This window comes from Stenella coeruleoalba (genome assembly GCF_951394435.1).
Source record: "Stenella coeruleoalba genome assembly, chromosome: 5".
In the NCBI taxonomy this organism is placed as follows: domain Eukaryota; kingdom Metazoa; phylum Chordata; class Mammalia; order Artiodactyla; family Delphinidae; genus Stenella; species Stenella coeruleoalba.
The window spans coordinates 17,497,695-17,517,697 of NC_137150.1; the positions used below are offsets into that span (position 1 = coordinate 17,497,695).

At 44.7% G+C, this 20,003-nt stretch overlaps 1 protein-coding gene across 1 annotated transcript in view; it reads left to right on the forward strand.

Annotated features, from left to right (window-relative positions):
- Positions 1-3,011: 3,011 nt before the first annotated feature.
- Positions 3,012-20,003, forward strand: part of MINDY4B (MINDY family member 4B) — a gene marked incomplete at both ends in the record, with an annotated part of 41,077 nt that continues 24,085 nt past the window's right edge. The window contains 7 exons of the mRNA XM_079922821.1: positions 3,012-3,118; positions 3,356-3,383; positions 5,192-5,359; positions 13,323-13,442; positions 14,382-14,473; positions 17,115-17,280; positions 18,154-18,219. Coding sequence (XP_079778947.1) covers positions 3,012-3,118; positions 3,356-3,383; positions 5,192-5,359; positions 13,323-13,442; positions 14,382-14,473; positions 17,115-17,280; positions 18,154-18,219 — 747 coding nt within the window. The remainder of the gene's footprint in view (positions 3,119-3,355; positions 3,384-5,191; positions 5,360-13,322; positions 13,443-14,381; positions 14,474-17,114; positions 17,281-18,153; positions 18,220-20,003) is intronic.

The following is a 20,003-nucleotide window of genomic DNA, read 5'->3' on the forward strand; positions in this document are numbered from 1 at the left end:
CTCTTTAAGATAACCATATTGTTTGGTTCAGGCATTCTACTTTTAAGGATTAAACAATGGAAAGATAAATAAGATCTACATAAGTAGAGTGATATACCATTTTCATCTATTAGAAGTCTCAACATGGTAAAGATATGGAACTATCCCCATTTCACAGATGAATAAACTGGGCACAGATAGGTTAAATAACTTGCCCAAGGCCACACAGCTAGCAAGTGGTGAAACCATGATTCAAAACTAAGCAGCTGGGGCCCAGAGACCATGCCCTTTACCACTCTGCTTTCCTACTCGCCCCCTGTGCTCCCACAGCCCCGAGCCACTGTTCTCACAGCATTTTCCCCTCCCTGTGTGCCTGTTTCCTCTGCTAGAAAGAGCAAGAACCGTATCTTACTCAACTTGGCATCTCCAAGTGCCTGACACACAGGAAGTACTCAAAATATTTTTATTGAACCCAACAAAATGGTACATTAGTAAGTTGTCTAGTCAATGGGGCTTATGCTTCTACCTTTATAGAATCCTCTGTAAACCAGGACACAGACATAGTTCCAAATATACAGACTTAATAATGATTCTTAAGAAAAATAGTTTTCTCAGCTACTCCTCTTTCTTGGTTTAGGGTTGTTAAATTATTTAAATGGTAGATCCAGAATTAATTTTTTAATATGACTTTCTAAATTGGAAATTCCAAGACATTTCTCACCTTTATATTATTTGAGAGCAAGGATCAAGTATTTTCATTGGTATTCTATAGCGGGGGTTAGGGGGTGCCCAATAAATATTAAATACTGATGCTCCCATTAAAACTATAAAATTATAAAGAAGAAAGCAGAGGAAAGCTTTTTTTAAAGGAGGATGTATGGTTAGAGGAGGGAGATAAGAAAGGATTTCTTTATGCCTCTTATGTTTACAATAAAAGTTCTGAACCTGGTGGAAGTTGATGAGACCTGTGAATATGAAATGGTTAAACAATCACTAAAAGTTAGTTTAAGAAACTGGAAGTAGAGCGTTCCCAAGCAAAACTGCGGACAGTTAAATCTGCCTCTGGTTGATGTGGTGACTTGCTGTGTTTCAAGATATAACCGGTCCCCTCAGCCCTGACTACTCTAGTCATCATAAATCCACATAGCCTCTTTGCTTTGACCTCTTAGTATTACCAGAATTTTACAAAACTCATGATCAGATATGTCATAGAGAAAGTGACCTCCGGCTGAAGAGGTCCAATTTAGGTCAGAAAAGACAGGAACCCTTTTCTGGTAATCATTATTTGTTTTGATAAAACCATTGTACTTCTCAGGGTTCTCCAGAGAAACAGAACCAATAGGACATGTGGATCTCTCTCTCTCTCTCTCTCTCTCTCTCTCTCTCTCTCTCTCTCTCTATATATATATATATATATATAATATATTTCCTTAAACTAATTGGCCACATGATTGTGGGGACTGGCAAGTCTGAAATATGCACGGCAGGCTGGCAGGCTGGGGGCCCAGGGAAGAGTTGATGTTGCAGGCTCAGGTCTAAAGGCAGTTCAGAGGTCAAATTCCTTCTTTCTCTGCGGACCTTGGTCTTTTCTCTTAAGGCCTTCAACTGATTGGATAAGACTCACCCACATTACAAAGGATAATCTGCTTTACTCAAAATCACTAATTTAAATTTTTTTGAATTTTATTTATTTTTTATACAGCAGGTTCTTGTTAGTTATCCATTTTATACACATTAGTGTATATATGTCAATCCCAATCTTCAATTCATCACACCACCACACCATCTCCCACCCCCGCTTCCTCCCCTTGGTGTCCATACATTTGTTCTCTATATCTATGTCTCTATTTCTGCCCTGCAAACCGGTTCATCTGTACCATTTTCCTAGGTTCCACATTTATGCGTTAATATACGATATTTGTTTTTCTCTTTCTGACTTACTTCACTCTGTATGACAGTCTCTTGATCCATCCATGTCTCTACAAATGACCCAATTTCATTCCTTTTTATGGCTGAGCAATATTCCATTGTATATTCTTTATCCATTCATCTGTCACACCTGTCAGAATGGCCGTCATCAAAAAAATCTACAAACAATAAATGCTGGAGAGGGTGTGGAGAAAAGGGAACCCTCTTGCACTGCTGGTGGGAATGTAAATTGGTACAGCCACTATGGAGAACAGTATGGAGGTTCCTTAAAAAACTAAAAATAGAACTACCATATGACCCAGCAATCCCACTACTGGGCATATACCCAGAGAAACCATAATTCTACCATTTAAATGTTAATCATATCTAAAAAATATCTTTACAGCAACATCTGGACTGGTATTTGACCAAAAACTCGGCACCATAGTCTAGCAAGTTGACACATAAAATTAACCAACACAACCATCAATATTCTTTTTTATGCCAGTTATTACAGCTACAATTCATTCAGCCAATAGGAAGAGACATACCTTTAAATTTCTCCCCAAAACAAATCAAACCAGTCCCTCTTCAAATTGTGTAATATTTCTGTGGACTAAAATCTATCCTTTGGCCAGATTCTTCCTCGGCCTACGTATTACCCAATAGTGGTTGCTATCATTTTTCAATATCAGCATGATGGCTTTTATCCTCTTTGACTACGTATTTCCAAGGAGGTACCACAGAATAAGGTGCTATCACATTCCACCAGCATGGTATCTCTCATCGATTAAATTATCCCAGTTGCTCTGATACAGGTAAGTAATTGCAGTCCCTTTGTTTATAAATCTGTGTCTTGGATTAAACATTCATGGCGTCCATACAGTGAAGAAAAACACAGAAGTATTCTACCTCTAATGAAAGTTTAATCATTATCTGATAGCGGGGGCTTACAAAACGCCCAAAGCTGCAACTGGGTGGCGTGATCTCCTTGCTGGTCAAAAAGCAGGGGCTGCACACACTTCACCTGGGCATCTATGCCAGCCATCTCACTTCACTGCCAGCTCTCTCTCTCCCACCTGAACAACTTCCTTCTTCTAATTCCTTACATTATCTAAACAGCCATGGAGCCCTCGGACGGGGAACAGAGCTCCCAAGAGCTGGATTTAGAGGAGATAACTAGGAAGATTTCATTTCTGGACAAGTGGAGGGAAATCTTTAGTTATCACCGGTAAGATGTTCTTATTTTCTCATTTCTCGAGAACCAGAGGGATTTTAGGTGTTTAAGTAATCAGCTTTTATGCTTGCCACGTGAGAAGTGTCCGTTACAGATTTACATTTTAAATGCTTCAGGTATGACTGTTTGCAGAAAGAGCCATCCCTAGCAAGGTTGAAGTTGAAGAGGTTTGAGGGTATAAGGGTTGAACATACTGAGTAATTTTCTTGATGTTTTCTCTTTCATGTATAGGTTGGGAACCAATAATACAACTTCTCAGGTAATTATTTTTCTCAGAGCCAGTGTGTTTTCCTCTAGCTGCTTCTTCAAAACAATCACATTAACAGCATAACCTGCATTTATTCTGTGCACATAATGTCACTCAGGCACCCAGCATTTAACGTGTGAAAACACAAAACTAGAAACCTTGTTGAAGATCTTTTCTTGCACCTTCTTTTTTCATAAAAACCTCTTCCTACTTTTTCTTTTTAATTGGGGTATAGTTGCTTTACAATGTTGTGTTAGTTTCTGCCGTACAATGAAGTGAATCAGTTATATGTATACATATGTCCCCTCCCTCTTGGACCTCCCTCCCGCCCCACCCCATCCCACCCATCTAGGTCACCACAGAGCACCGAGCTGATCTCCTCTTCATCATTAAAAGCACCATGTGGTTATTATTTTAGAAAAAAAAAATATGAGAATCTAGAGTTCCTACACTTGTGAAATAACACTAGATTCTGACACCCAAGTGCTTCAGTGATCCTGAAGAAAAGTAGTTCTGAAAATAGTTATTGTCTTGTTTCAGCTTCTGAAAAATTGTTTTCCTTACCATCTTCAAATAAGGAAAAGATGACTGAATTCAGGTGTTAACATGTATTTTAAAATCTGTTATACAGTATAAGATGAAAGATGTTTTTCTCTCATATCACCTGAAAAGTTTAGAAGGTAATGGACTTTGTGTTTCAGATATTAATTCAATCACTGAACAAACACAGCATAAAATATTAAGGTGATTTTCTTGGCACTAATATATGACACAATCAAACAACTGAATTATTAATATTTTAACTATTACCACTAAAGCACCTTGCTCCAAGTAACCTGTGATCAAAAGCCTTATTATATGTGCTGAAACTCTCTGACCCGGTCTGTTAGAATTGGGGAGATAATACTTCTGTTTTAGTCCTGAAAGTATTAAATGGAGGTAGCTATCATTTGGGGGAACAGAATAGTCAAAAGATAAAACAATCTTTACAAGGAAAAAAAATAAATGTCAAGTTATGCTTTACACAAGGTGGGGGAAACCCCCTGCCAAAAATGTAAAGATTTTCCATGTGATTTGCGAAATGCATCTTATCCCACCAGTAGTCTGTGACTTGGATGCTGTGTTTCTGAGATAAGAAAGCATCTTAGCCTCTAGGAATCCAGAAAAACTAGGAAGGCAGTTTCCTTCATGTTTCAGCTACCAACTGGGCAAATTTGTTTCATGAAATTAGGATAGAAGTAAATTGGAAGAAGAATCAATGCTAACTTATATTTAAATGCCGTAAGAATCAGTTAAGAAAAGTAAAAATAGATGTTTTTCTTAAAGGTAGGGGGTGGATTTTTTTAAGGAAGAAAATTATTATATTCACTTGCTAGGCAACAGGAATCTGAGAGAATTAAAAGGAGGTAACCTGACTTTGTTTACTGGCCAGTTAACAACGTAATGAGAAATACCTCATATAGACTGGAAAGATTCACTCATTGTTTATAAAATGTTGCCTTCTCAAAACAAGAGACAGTGACATTTACATTCTTCTATAAACATAATTTCAAGTCAAGGTCTTGATAGCGTTAATTATGTTTCCATAGTTACACTTAACCTCTCCGAGTCACATAAAACTTAGGAGAAACCCTTTTGACACAGACACTGGGATTTTTCTGCCTCTTTTATTGCTATTTATGAAAATTTTCAGACAGCTTTAAAAGGGAGACAACATTTTCTGAACACTGATATTTCAGAGAGAAAGAGAGAAAAGAGAGGAAAAAAGGTCATCACCAGCTCTGTTTGCTTTGTTTTTTTGGTGGTGGCACTTTACACAGAATCGTGAAGGCAACCATATATCTGCCGGTGAAACTGAAGATGGAACAGGAATACCTCAGCCAAAAGGACACGGACATTGGCCATCGAGTAGCCTTTGTTCTATTCCCAAACCCTCTATCATCTCTTCAAAATCGGGCGGCCTTCCTATCTCCCTAGCAGTGGCCACGGTAAGTATAGCTTGTCAATTAAACATGAAATGAAACGTAATCTTCCCCAAACAACAAGGCAGGGGAATCTTATCTGCTGTCATGTGAGAGTATTATGGAAGATAAGACTACAGACGGTGGTTACTGGTAAAAGGCGAATATAATTAAAATGACTTATTTATGGTATTTTTCAAGGACACCGGTGACGTTACAGGTTTTCCTCCCAAACTCTCAGTCTCTCTTTATTTACTCCCTCAGTGTGACAGTCAAGTGTGAAGCCATGAGGGAGTTAAATTCAAATAATTTACGTATAAGGTAGGACAGGGCAGCCGGTGAGGACTGCAAAGGTGGAAGACGAGGTAGATGTGGGAGACAGGACCCCTGTCCTGTGTGGGCAGGAAGGAGGGAGATGGGGACACATGTCCAGGCCCAGTCTTGGGGCAAAGAGATGATCTCAAGAAAGAAACGTTCCCTGGGGCTACCAACAAATAAGCAGATTTGAAAAGAACCCGATGTTCAAGAATCCAAGTGGACCTGGAAGCTACTGTTCCCAGGGACTGTTTGTTCCATTCAAAACTTGACCAGGGCTGGGGAGAGGGCTGAGGCAGAGACCCAGACACACCTCACTGCATGGGCTGGGGGCAATGCCTTGGCGAATGGCCAAAGGACCAGCTGTCATGGTCAAAGAGGCATGATCGGGAATTGGGGAAGTAAAGCCAGGGGTCGAGGCAGGGAAAAAGCACCAGAGAGGGTGAGAGATCCCGCCAACAGGATTGTCCTGTAATATGGCCCTTTCAATCATAGTGAAAATCAGGGCTTTTAGGGACAGTTTTCCCACATTCACCTCATTTCCTCAGCCTCCAGACCACATTCTAGATACTTAGGCAGAAACCTCTCCTTGGGGCCCTAAGGACAAAAGTCGGAAGAAGCACTTCCTTTCTGAGGACACGCGGCCCTGCACCTGGGCACGCTTGCAGAACCCACCTGGGACCAGCCTGGTCTTCTGGGTAAAGACCAGCAAGGCCTACAGTCAGACCTGCCATGGACATAAAGCTCTGTAGTCTGTGCCCTGCAGGCAGGGTCCCTGATGAGAGGCAGGAGTGGGGGCCAGACCCCCTCTGGGGAAACCTCACAGTCTCCCCCTGCTTGTCGAGCCCAGAGGCCAGGCTGGCCCCGACTGCAGTATTTCTAACCCTCAGTGTAGCTGTTCCTGAGGCTCCCCAGGTGGAACATCATCGTACACAGGGACTACAGCCCCCGTGTTCTTTTTCATCACGTACATCCGCACAGGCTTCACAGAGCAACTCTCTCCACTGCTGCGGCTGCGGCACAAACGTGCTGGGAGGCCCACGTGCTCTTTCTTATCTTCACAGATCTTTCTGCCTCAATCCACCTTCCCTCTTGTGCCCCAGTGCCAGATGTCACAGGAAGACAGGCCAGCAGGGCTCTCTTGAGATGCTGCACGTTGCTCGTTGGCCTCACAGTTCCTGGATGGTGCCTTAACGTGTGTCTTAGGTGTCTAGTTCATCACTCTCCTTTTGAGGAATGAAGACAGGTGACGTGTAATCCTATTAGCATCTCCAGGCTCAGTGGTTATTCTGCCTACACTGTGCTGTAGAAACAGTAGTTAGAGCAACTACAGTGCCCCTCAATAACCTCGGGAGATTGGTTTCAGGACCCCCCAGAGGAAACCAAAATCCTCTGATGCTCGAGTCCCTTATAGAAAATGGCCTAATACAATTGCCCCCCCCATATCCGCAGATACAGAGGGCCGAGTGTATCCACATTTTACTGTAAAAGGTTTTTAATGAACACTTTAATAAAAAAGTATTATTGGCTACTAATGAATTTCTATGAAGAATGTCATTTTAAAATTTACACATATCAGGAAATAGGCTACCTTTTATACGGAAAATAGAGAAAACTGATTCTACACTGATACCGTATTTGCCTGTATATGCACACAGAAATTCCAGAAGACTTCCTAAAATGTGACAGTAGGCGGAGGGAGAGGGGCAAGGGCCCTGGGTCGGGGGGAGTCTTCTCAGCATAGCTTTTTGTACTCTCTGGATTTTGAACCATGTGAATGGACAATCTATTTCTAAAAACACCGTCATGCCTTTTAAAAACAGGGGGAAAAAAAGGCATTCACAGGTGTTTCCAAAGTCTTCTAGTTCCTCTCTCTATTGTGGAGGCAGGAGAGTCTGGGTCTGAATTCTCCCACTTGCCTACAAACACAGACATGATGCAATTGGAGACCTCCTCAGTGACTTTTCCAAGGTAATTCTCTCCCTTTGGAAAAGGCTGGGAGACGAAAGAATCAGACCTGATGGAGGGTTCAGGAAGTCCCAGAAGCAAAGAGAATTGATTTTTCTTCAAAAAAAAAAAAAAACAAATTTGGACGTATTCCCATTATGAGGACCAGATGATAAGGTATCCTTTAAATAACAGTAGCGTTAATTAAACACACCCTGGGATTTCAAGATGATGAGCCTTGCGGTTCTGAATACTCGTGTCCAGGGAGGCAGTTTGGAAGCCTGACCAATTCTAATTGACATTTCGGCCGTGCAGCCGCCTGGCAAATTATTAGAGCGATTGGACCCTAGCACTCACATGAGAGTGTTTTTCGTTGTCATTCTGCTGTTCTCATTTCCCGCCTCCATTTGGAATTGCGATTCATAGGATTTCCTGACACTGGCACACACTTTTTGCTGGGAATCTGCTGAGAAAGTAGGGAGTGGGCAAAACAGCCAATGCCCCTTTGCTTTCCCCAGCTCTCCTGTTTCTCGCCTTTTGTTGCCCTATTTCCAGTACCACAGGGTTCTTCCTTCCCCCAGCCGCACGTCTTATAGTGTATGTGGTGTAATGAACGGCGGGCAAGGCTGCTGGCCCAGGTGGCATCATCGGAGAAGGTGAGAGTCCTCCTCTGGGCTCTTCCACAGCAACACCCCCTCCCCCGCTGTGCTTCCCACCAGCAGAAGTTTTTCATCCTCCTTCACAGTCAGGCCCTTCTGCGGGACCTAGCCTGGAATACATTCCTATTGCCTCTTTTATCAGCAGCCAATAAACAAACCCCTAGTGTATTTGCAATATCACCCAGCAGGATCATATTAAAACTGTAATACTGGGAGATCAAAATATTCTGGGGGAGAACCAGAAAAATGAAGCTCTAATCGAGGGTAACAGGCAATGGGCTGGCTTTAGGGGAGCAGGAAGCACAGCCTGGTAACCCCAACATAGGTCTGGCTGATAGATGGTCCTCAGTAGATGTTTCATTCATTGCCTCTTGGGTGATCCCCAAGAGAGGCATCGCTGTACAGGGTAGTGGGTGTCATTTGTGTGCCCCTTCAGAAGCATACTCTACGCCTGTCCGCCCTGCTTTCTGCACTGCAGACTGAGCTGTACTCACCCCATCAGTAGGGCTCCCTCCTCTGACTTCCTGTTGAGTTTGACCAATGGGAGCCCTGGAGGGAGCCTGGAGGGACGGAAGGGAATGAAGTCAGGTGTGCAAAGCTGGCTGAATCCCTCTCCTCAGAAGGCAGTCCTCTCCCAGGACTCTCTCATCCCTTCCACCCCTCCAGGTGTCAGCGACATAAAAACTTCTCACTCTTGCTAACCCTGGGGCCCTGCATTAGCCACTCTTGCTGCCCCACATGCAGCCCACATCTTTGTAAATGGTCCCTGAATTAAAGTTTCCTCAAGTTAATTATCCTGACTCGAGTGCCATCTGTTTCCTGCTGGGACCCTGACTGGTACCAGTTGAAAGGCTTGCATTTGATTCCTGGCACTACCATTTACTATCTACGTGACCCTGGGCATACCACTTCACTGCTCTGGGCCCCAAGTCCTTTAACTGTAAAATGAGAGCCGAATCCGATTTTTAAAAATTCAACAACTACTTCTTGCGAGCCTGCTAGGTACCAGGTACTGCACCAGATGCTGAGAAATTGATGGTGAACGCAACCAGGTAAAGAGACTACCACTCTATTTGATGGGCTAGTTTAGAAATGTCTTCTTAGGACGCAGTAATTCTAACCTCTCTGATTCCATGATGGTCCAGTAATTTCTAAAGCAGGAAAAGATTTAGGGAAGGAGCTTCAAAGCAAATTATTCTACTTCAAATTGTGGGCAGGGAGCATGTGGGAGGGGACTGGACGGGGACAGGTGGTCACAAGAGGTCCCTCTAAGACCAGGGACAATGGACAAGGCAGTCAGGGTAAGGAAATGAAATCTGTTGGGAAGAATGATCCAGGACGTGTGTGTGTGTATGTGTGTGTGTGAGAGAGAGAGAGAGCGAGAGAGAGACAGACAGAGAGACAGAGAGACAGAAAAACAGAGAGAGAGAGAGAATGATCACCATCGTTATCATCACCACAGCAATCAGGGAAGAGAGGTATTCCTGGAAAACTAACAAAGTGAAGAGAGAAAAACCGTGCCTGATTGTGTTAAGTAATAACAATCATTATAGTCATTTATTAGGACCATTTGCCATTTGTGTCTAGTTACCAGGCAGCACAACAACATACATGTATCACTATGTGTCAGGTTAATCTTGTTATAAATTATACTGATATGAAAGTCAGTGTTGGGAGGAGGGATAAATTGGGAGATTGGGATTGACATATACACACTACTATATATAAAATAGATAACTAATAAGGACCTACTGAACAGCACAGGGAACTCTACTCGGTACTCTGTAATGGCCTATATGGGAAAAGAATCTTAAAAAGAGTGGGTATATGTATACGTATAACTGATTCACTTTTGCCATACAGCAGAAACTAACACAACATTCTAAATCAACTATACTCCAATAAAAATTTAAAAAAAAAAAGAAAAGAGGGCTTCCCTGGTGGCGCAGTGGTTGAGAGTCCGCCTGCCGATGCAGGGGACACGGGTTCGTGTCCTGGTCCGGGAGGATCCCACATGCCGCGGAGCGGCTGGGCCCGTGAGCCATGGCCGCTGAGCCTGCGCGTCCGGAGCCTGTGCTCCGCAACGGGAGAGGCCACAACAGTGAGAGGCCCGCATACAGCAAAAAAATTAAATTAAATTAAATTAATAAAATTTAAAAAAGAAAAGAAAAGAAAGTCAGTGTTACATAAGTAAGGTGAGTCATCTCTGTTGCCACCCTGGACACTGGGGGCTCCCTGAGAAGCCTGCAGCCCCCCTGTTCTAGGCCTTCCCGAGGTGAAGCTGGACAGTGGCTCTCCCTAAGTTGGAGGGGGCAGCTGGCAACAGAAACGGGAGTTTGATCTGGCTTACTGAGCTTTTTAAATTGAATTTGAATTCTCAGCTTTCTCAGCCACAATTGTCTTAGGCTGTCACATTATCCATGGCTTCTCCTCCCTTACCCCTGCCAGTGTCTGGGCTTTTTCCATCTGGGCTGGGACTTTCTTCCATGCAACATGAGAGGTTCCAGTGTAGACAGGCTGTGTTTTCACAAAGGTAATAACAGCACTTATGGTTCCCACAGTCCTTTCCATACTTCTCCTCTTGCAGTGGTAGCTTTCAATTTCAGTGATGGGGACAGAGCAGGGGTTATCCCCGTTTCAGGATAAGCAAAGAAAGCCTTAGAGAGGTTTGACAATCTGTCCCCGTTCATGTGGTCGGCATGTCCAAGCAGAGCTGGGGCTTCTCAACCCTGGAGTCAGGAGTGAGCAGTTTTCTTCTGTGCAGTCTTGATGTCAGGGAGACACTTTCTGTCCATATTCAGGGCTCTGCTGGGGATGTCCTGGGTTGGTGGCCCTCTTTGGTTGTGGTGCACACCGAGTCTGTGTCTCCCAAGAGCAGCCTTCTCCTCCCTCTCCTTGATGGCCACCGGACAGATAATTTTCCTTCAGGTGCAATTCTAGGCTCTTGCTTATTCTGAAATGCACCTGTCTCTATTTCTCTGTAGAGGCAATCTTTTCTTTTGAGGGTGGGTGCAGAGGTGGCCAGGAAATAAACTCCAGCCGTGGAACCAGACCCTGGTTTGAGATGGGGAAGACCATTCCAGATGCTTGCTTCTCCTGCATCTGTCCTTCTTGGAAACCATTAGAGCCTACGCTATGCACAGCTGGGAAGAGGTACCCTGGCTCTGGACCGGTTGGGCTCCATGTTCCTTTTGTCCACACTCTTCAACTGGCTCCAAATGCCTGAGTGTGATATTCAAAGTCCTCCAGGGTCAGACCCAAGGTACTTTCCATTCTGAGCTTCCACTGACTTCCTGCCCTGGGGCCCCAGAACACACAGTGTTCTAGACCCAGTGAACCACTCACGGTCCCTGGATACCCTGGTACCATGTGTGTGTGTTTGCAGATCTCTCTCTCTCTACCCAGCCTCCCCGCCTTTACAGGCGACAGATCACTGTGTGGTCTGTCACAGAGTGTGGGACATGTGCCTGTGCTGGAGCATGGGGTGCTTTGGGGATATGGCAGTAAGTGACATGGAATAGCACTGAGTTACCTCGTGGGAAAGTCAGCCCCTTCTCCACTCTGGCAGGCCAGGGAGAAGACCCGGTAAAGGGCAGCACACATTCACACCTCTTTAACACCTCTTATCTCCCTTTTAATTACAAAGAGCGCAGGGCTCAGTCAGAGCTTTCACAGGCAACAGTTTCTAGCATAATCTAATAACATCGTTATATCTCTATATTTTTTATTATGGCAAGTGATTTTGATTCTCATTTAAGGATGTGGTATAAAGTGTCCTTTTAAATAAACGCTTTATTTATTTATTTAAATGAATGTTTCCTCGTAAAATGGGGATTAAATGAGATAATGCACATATCTGACCCTTTGTAAGCTCTTAATGACGGTGAACTGATTTGAAATAAACGAGAAACTGCCAACTTCCCCACCAAGAAAGAAAGAAAGAAAGAAAGAAAGAAAGAAAGAAAGAAAGAAAGAAAGAAAGAAAGAAATGCTTTAAATAAATGTTTTCTAAGTTATAAAAGAATGTCCCAAGCTAATGAGAAATATTAATTCAATAATTATTGGCATACAAAAATGACAGCAGTTATAAGGATGGTACATACACGATTAAAGCTGGGGAGGCAGATCAGTGGTGTTAGCATGGGTACGAATACCAGCCCTGCCTGACTTGCTGGGTGACCTTAGGCAAATACTTTCCTGTAAAAGGAGGATGATAACAGTACCTTTCTCAAGGAATTGAATTAACATAATGAATGCAAAGCACTTAGCCCAGTGCCTGGTGCGTAGAAAATACTCAATAAATGCTAGACACCATCTGCCAGCCTAGTTTAAATGCCACCTCTTCCACGAAGCCCTCCTGAGTACTTCAGTCGGAAGTTCTCTCTCCATACCCATACCCCACACAGGACCTAGCACAAGCCGAATGATTAATATGCCTCTGATTATAAAGGGATTCCCTTTTTGTCACGGGTTTGGTTTACAAAGGCTTGTACCCAATTTTCTGGGATTTTCTAAAAGACCCTCTCCAATCTTAACATGCTGCAGAGTATCCAGAAAAAAACTTAAAGATTCTAGGGCAAAAAAACAGAGGCTGCTTGTTTAATACCAATTTACACCACTATTGTACTCAGACTGCTGGAATCAGAGTCCTGCCTATTCCTTTTTTCTGGAGCAAGAGAGAAAGACCCTAACGTGGGAGAGATAGGAGTTACAGAGTCATGGTTAGAGGAATGCGAGGCATAAGGAGAGCGTAGTCGCCCGTCATGGATCTTAAGGGGGTACAGGGAAGATGGCTGGCAATGGAGGGTGAGACAGACGCAGAGACAGAACTCGGATGGGGATAAAAAGGTGCACAGTTGACACTCTCAGCCTTCAGGATAAAATGTCCTAAGTGAACCCTATGCAAACCTTTTGCACAGAGCTGGACAATTACAATCAGGGAATAGAGTAATGTGTGAACCTGACTCTAGGAAGGGGACAGGCCCTCCTCCATGGTTTCACCACCTTGCTTAAGTCTGTTTGCTGAGGGCTTGTGTCTTGTTTGAACCATTTATTTCCCGTCTTTTCAGAAACTGCGCCAGATCCTCTTTGGAAATACAGCCCACGTCTTCAGCTCTGACTGGACAAAGGCCTATTTCCGGTTTCATGATCCTTTTTCTGACCTGGCTTTCGCTTTGGAAGTGGGAAAGGTAATAGCAGGTGATAATTTTTTTTTTTTTTTTTTTTGGTGGTACGTGGGCCTCTCACTGTCACGGCCTCTCCCGTTGGGGAGCACGGGCTCCGGACGCGCAGGCTCAGCGGCCATGGCTCACAGGCCCAGCCGCTCCACGGCATGGCATGTGGGATCTTCCAGGACCGGGGCACGAACCCGTGTCCCCTGCATCGGCAGGCGGACTCCCAACCACTGCGCCACCAGGGAAGCCCAGGTGATAATTTTTTAAAGTCCTAATCCCATGCTCCCTGTCTGTGTTTCCTTCCATCCTCCTCCATACGAGGCATGTTTTCATTATCATCATATGTAGAAACATATCGACGATTTAAAATGTAACCTTAAATGATAACAGACTGTTGAAAATTATGACACGCTATCTAGGATGTCACAAAGTCTCAAACTCCTCCCCACTCTCTTCCAAATTTTCGTTTTCCTGGCACTTTTCTCCAGGTCCTAAGCATTCCTAAGAATCTAGAGGCTGGAAGAGATCTAGGAGTTTCTTTCTGGCTTGTTTAAAACCTCAATAATTCAAACCATTGATCCCTAGCCAGGCAGAATTTCAAGAGCTAGCCGACTGGTTCCTTACCTCCTGCAAATCTAACGGTTGGACATGAGGCACGAGCCCAGTGAAGGTGGGGCGGAGGGGGACAGGCATCCCGGGGTGCCCGTCTATGGGGCTCCACAGAGAAGCTGGTCATTGCAGATTCTAGCCCGGCCACAGCCCATGGGGAGCGGTGGCACATGTAGAGAACAGTGGCCCTTCACTAAGCCTAGGGGATGCTGTGTCCCAGAAGGGAAAAGGCTGCCGAGAAGAATAAATAATGACATCCATTTCCAAGACTTCTCTTTTATAACGTGGGCCCTGAGGGTTCCACCACCATTGTAAACTCCTCACTGTTGCCCCTCCGCTTTTCAGGGAGGTGCCCGAAGCATTCAGATGGTTGTACAAGGATGCATCATCAAATATTTGTTGTTTACAAGGAAGGGAAAAGACTGTAACTTTCTCAGGTAAGAGGCCTATGAAAAGTATTTGCAAAGAATTACCCATTTCCCGAGAACCTTTGTAGGCTAGATAACCACCAGGGAAAATTCCCCAGGTTGCCTCAGGAAGGAGACTTGCCTCATAAGAGGACTTGCCTCGTAAGACAGAAATGGCTCTGGCTCTCCCAGAGGGACTGAATTTCGTGAGTAGGTAGAGCTCTTCCAGAGTCCCTTTCAGTGTTCAGTGGCAGGGGTAACACTGACAGTTTTTATGCTCCACTGCAGAGCCCCCTGACAGAGGAGACGAAGCACCAGGTCTCCAGACAGGCTTACCTGACAACATTTGATAGGAAGTCCCAAACTAACAGTTCCAGAGAGAGAACAAAAGGGGTGATGACAAACCTAATAAATGAAGGACTCGTCCTCCTCTTTAATCACGCTGACAAAGTACAGTGTTTGGTAGTTGCCTATTTAAAAAATCAGTTCAAATTATTTTGTTCTTAGATGCTAATAAACCCCTATCAAACTCTATGATATTCGAGGAAACAGAAATAATTAAAAGGCATCTACCTACCCTCAGGCAGGGTAACTTATCACCCAGAACAGGAACTGAACGTCTCATCTATTCTAAGAACGTGAATTACCAGCTTCCTTAGAAGCAGAGCCAGAGATGGGAATTCTTCATGCAGGTGATTTATTAAGGGAATGCATGCCCTCAGGAGAAACCCCTAAGAGAGCAGGGGAGCAGGCTAGGGAAGGAGGAGAAGCAGAGGAGGACTGTGGCTGCCAGTGATGTCTAGCCTCCGCCTGAGCCATGGGAGCTCTGGGGGGCAACTGCTCCATCTGCAGATAAGGGGGCGGGGCCTTCTCACCTCCCACCCTCATCAGGCATCCGCTATGGACCCTCCTATGGGAAGGTGGCACAACTCCCAGTCACTTCCAGGGAAGGTGGCTCCAATTCATCAGAGAAAGTTGAGAAGTATGAGCCCCTAGCAGCAGTGCCCAAAGCAATGGGGGGGGGGGGGGGGGGGGGCGTGTCCACCAACTGAGCAAAAGGGATCCCAAGGGATCCAGATGGAACACATACAGCCTTTGCTCCCTGAATAGCAAGCACTTAGCACAGTACCTGGCTTGTGGCAGGTATCACATAAATGCTAATGAGTAACTGCTATTATCGACCTGCTCCATGAAGCCTTCCTGAACCTTCCCAGTCACAAGTTCTCCCTCCTGCCCCTGCAGTCTCACAGCACTTTGTTTGACTCTCATTCTACCTTGGACAAGGGTTTTGGAGTGTGAGGGTCCTGCTACTGATTTCGATATCACCATAGAGCTAGATGGATTCTATAAATCAGGAGTCCCCAACCACCGGGCCACAGACTGGTAGCAGTCCGTGGCCTGTTAGGAACCGGGCCACACAGCAGGAGGTGAGTGGCAGGCAAGCGAGCGAAGCTTCATCTGTATTTACAGCCGCTCCCCATTGCTCGCGTTACTGCCTGAGCTCCACCTCCTGTCAGCATTATGGTGAGCTGTATAATTACTTCATTATATATTACAATGTAATAATAATAGAAATAAAGTGCACAATGAATGTAATGTGCTTGAATCATCCCCAAGCCACCCCCCCACCCGTTCGTGGAAAAATTGTCTTCCACGAAACCGGTCCCCGGTGCCAGAAAGGTTGGGGACCGCTGCTATAAATCATGGCTGAGTTCATTCACTAACCTCTGTCATGTGTTTCTTCACCAGGAAGACAGTTGTCAATGTTAAACATTTAGAAAATGAGCATAGGAAAGGTCTGTGATGTAAAGATTGGCTCCCATTTCCGCGGAATTCTCACCCACTGGGATTATTTGATGGAATCTAATGGTTAAGAACAATCTAATGGTTAAGTCAGGAGGCACACTGCCCGCATTCAAATCACTGCTCTACTGCTTTAAAGGTGAATGACCAGGGGCAGAGTACTCAACCTCCCTGTCTTACTTTCCTCATCTCTAAAATGGGACTAATAATATTGATAGCATCCACCTCACAGGTTGTCATAAGGATTAAATGAGGTAATATGTGTTAGGTGCTTAGAACAATTCTGGGCCCAGTGAGTACCAGATGAGTGTAAACTATAAGTTAGTAAGGGGGAAGTGGGCCTCAAATGATTCGTAGGACGTGATCAGTCAGGAAGAACAGACAGAACTTGCATATTAAAGGCAGACAAGTACATGAGAAAAAGCATGGAGGGAGAATGCAGAAACTATGTCTAGGGAACTAGTCCATCTGGGGCAGAGGGTTTGCAAAATGGAAACCTGGGAGATAAAACTGGAAGGATTGTTTGGGGTTGCACTCGGGAAGGGCCTGTGTTATCAGGTGAGAGAGTTTGGATGGAGCCTAGCTGGAGTTCAGGAGAGAAGACAGTGTTGAGATTCAGCAGGGGCAGTAATGCACAGGGAGGGATCAGTGGAGAAACCAGAGGATTAATGCTCTGGGGTGAGGATGCCCGTTCAGTGCGGGCAGAGAGGATGAGGCCCTCCACAATGTTCTCACAGTGTAGGTTGACGAAGGAACCAAACTGACCCATCCTATACTCAGAAGGGTCCATGAAAGTGGAGGCCCAGGCCCTCAGCTAGGGGGCACTCATTGCAATGCGTTCCTACCCTCCCCCCGCCCCGGGCTGAAGTTTGTGCGCGATGAGCAAGCAGGGGCAGAAGCACGCGCTGGCCGCGGCGCTCGCGGGCATCCTGTGGGCCGCAGGAGCAGCTCGGAAAGCCACCATCTGCCTTGTCACCGAGGACACTTACGTCGCCCCGACTCCTGACTACTCTGGGGACGGTTTCACTGAACGGGTGAGTGCACTCCTGCCCGTCCTGTCCTACCAGATAAAGGATGGTGAAGCCTGGGTGAGTGTTAGACTCGCCATGGAACTGGAGGTGGAACTGAGGCTCCTGGGTGGACCTCCACGATGTAAGCATCTGATGTGGCCAAAGGTACCTGCCAAAGAGGCCAGGATCAAGGGCATAAGTAATCCAAGCAGCCAAAATAGAGATGCCTGCTGTGAATTTCTCCTTCCAGAATTCACCATGATCAAGAATACTCCATACCCAACAGAAAGAAGCAGATTCACAGACATAGAGAACAAAGTAGTAGTTATCAGTGGGGAGAGGGAAAGGGGAGGGGCAACACAGGGGGAGGGGATTAAGAGGTGCACACTATTATATATAAAATAAGCTACAAGCATGTTGTACAACACAGGGAATAGAGCCAATATTTTATAATAACTATAAATGAAGTATTACCTTTAAAAATTGTGAACCACTATATTGTACACCTGTAACTTATATAATATTGTATATCAACTATACTTCAACAACAAAAAAATTTTTTAAAGAATATCCCATGCCTGAAATTATCATAAACTCCATTTCCATAGCCACTCTTCTAAACGTGGCTGAATTCTACCTATTAGGGAAAAAATCTGTTTACAGTTTTCCTGCTCAAGACACCATATTGGTTTGAAACTGAGGAATGTAAAAGTGAGGCCGGTGGCCACCCAATCTTACCATGTATGTTTTACAGGGCCTTGTGTATATGTCAGTTTCTAGCCATGTGATTTTGCAATGAAACAAAGAACTCCCTTGAGGTACTAACAGTGAGTTGACATCTTCTAGCTATAACTTTCATCTTCCTTTTCATTTTTATCTTCTATTTCTGATTTATAGCTCCAGCTGTTTGAACTTTTAGAGAAAGAAGCCACGGAGAAATTCATCTATGATCACGTACAGTGTGTAAGTATTTAAGGGTTGAGATAATTCCTTTATGTTGAACTGATCATACAGGAATCTTCTTCCTTTTATAAAGTGTATTTCTAATGATACTTGTTAAGAAAAGCAGGTCATTTTGAGGACTAAGAGAGGGCAGAATGAGGGAAAGAGAAACCTGTCTCTCCCTCCCCACAATCTAGAAAGAGGCCAGATCACACACAGGCCCACTCACAAATGCCTCTTTCTCCTTGGCTAATCAAACGCAGAGAATAATACTATAGAGGGCATATACAATAAGATTGCTTTTATGGGAAGAGAAAATGTTAGAGCAGCCTTGCCTCATCTAAGGGATAAAACACAAAAATGGTAGTCTAAATTGCCAAAACGGCCTTTCACATTGGCTCAGAAAAATGACTGCCAGTCTGAAAAAGGTGGCCCCCTTTCACGTCTTCTATCAGCACCTTCCACACAATGCCCTCCCCTGCAATGAATCTCCCCCACCTCCTGTGTGGGAAGGACACAAAGTAGGGGATAGGGATGGTGGAAAACGGAAGGTGCTTTTTTTTTTTTTTTTTCCTTTTGCGGTACGCGGGCCTCTCACTGTTGTGGCCTCTCCCATTGCGGAACACAGGCTCCGGACGCGCAGGCTCAGCGGCCATGGCTCACGGGCCCAGCCGCTCCGCGGCACGTGGGATCTTCCCGGACCAGGGCACGAACCCGTGTCCTCTGCATCGGCAGGCGGACTCTCAACCACTGCGCCACCAGGGAAGCCCCAGGAAGGTGCTTTTTTAAGTTTCCTCTGTGGATAAAGAAATGAAAGTTGATTTTCTAAAGAATCAGAACCTTACAATGTAGCAGAGGAAAATTAGAGTAACCATGAAGCCATATAAATGTGGCTTGTATGGAAAGGGAAAATTTGATTCATGAAACTCACAACCCCATTCCTTTCAAGGGTCATAGGGACAGAAAACTTGGGCATGAGTTCTCAGTCACACACTAGCTACATGGTCTTGCTTAAACTAGTTACCCCAGACCGTCCTCCCCCACCCTCTCTTGGGTCTATGTGGTAGGCAGAAGAATGGTCCCCTGAAAGATGTCCATACCCTACCCCCTAGAACCTGTGAATGTTTCATTACATGGTAAAGAGGAATTAAGCTCGTTAATCAGATGACTCTAAAATAGGGAGATTACCCTGGATTATCCGGGTGGGCCCAGTGTAATCTCAAGGGACTTTAAATGTGGATGAGGAAGGCGTAAGACAGGGGAAGACTGATGTGATGTGAAAAGAGTACCACCCACTGTTGTTGGCATCGAAGGTCAAAGGTGGGGGCCATGAACCAAGGAACGTGGGCAGGGCTGCTAGAACCTGGAAAGGGCAAGGAAACAGATTCTCCCCTAGAGCCTCCAGAAAGAACGCAGGGCTGCTAACATCTTGATTTTAGGCCAGTAAGACCCATTTCAGTCTTCTAACCTGTTAAGATAGAACTGTTAAGATAGAACTGTCTGTTAAGATAGAACTGTTAAGATAAGAACTGTTAAGATAATAAACCTGTATTATTTAAGCTACTAAATGTATGGTAATTTGTTACAGCAGCAATATGAAACTAATGGAAGCTATATGATAGATTTTAAATACCTGACATGAAATGTTAAGCTAGAAGCCTGCTTAGGGACTTTTTGTGGTAGAGGGAGATGTTTAATGGGGCTACACGGAGAGGAACCATGTAAGAAATGACTCTGCCAGCAAACAGAGGCAAACCCTTTCCTCTCTGTCTTCCATCTCTTCAACTCAGACCTGGGAGAGTCTG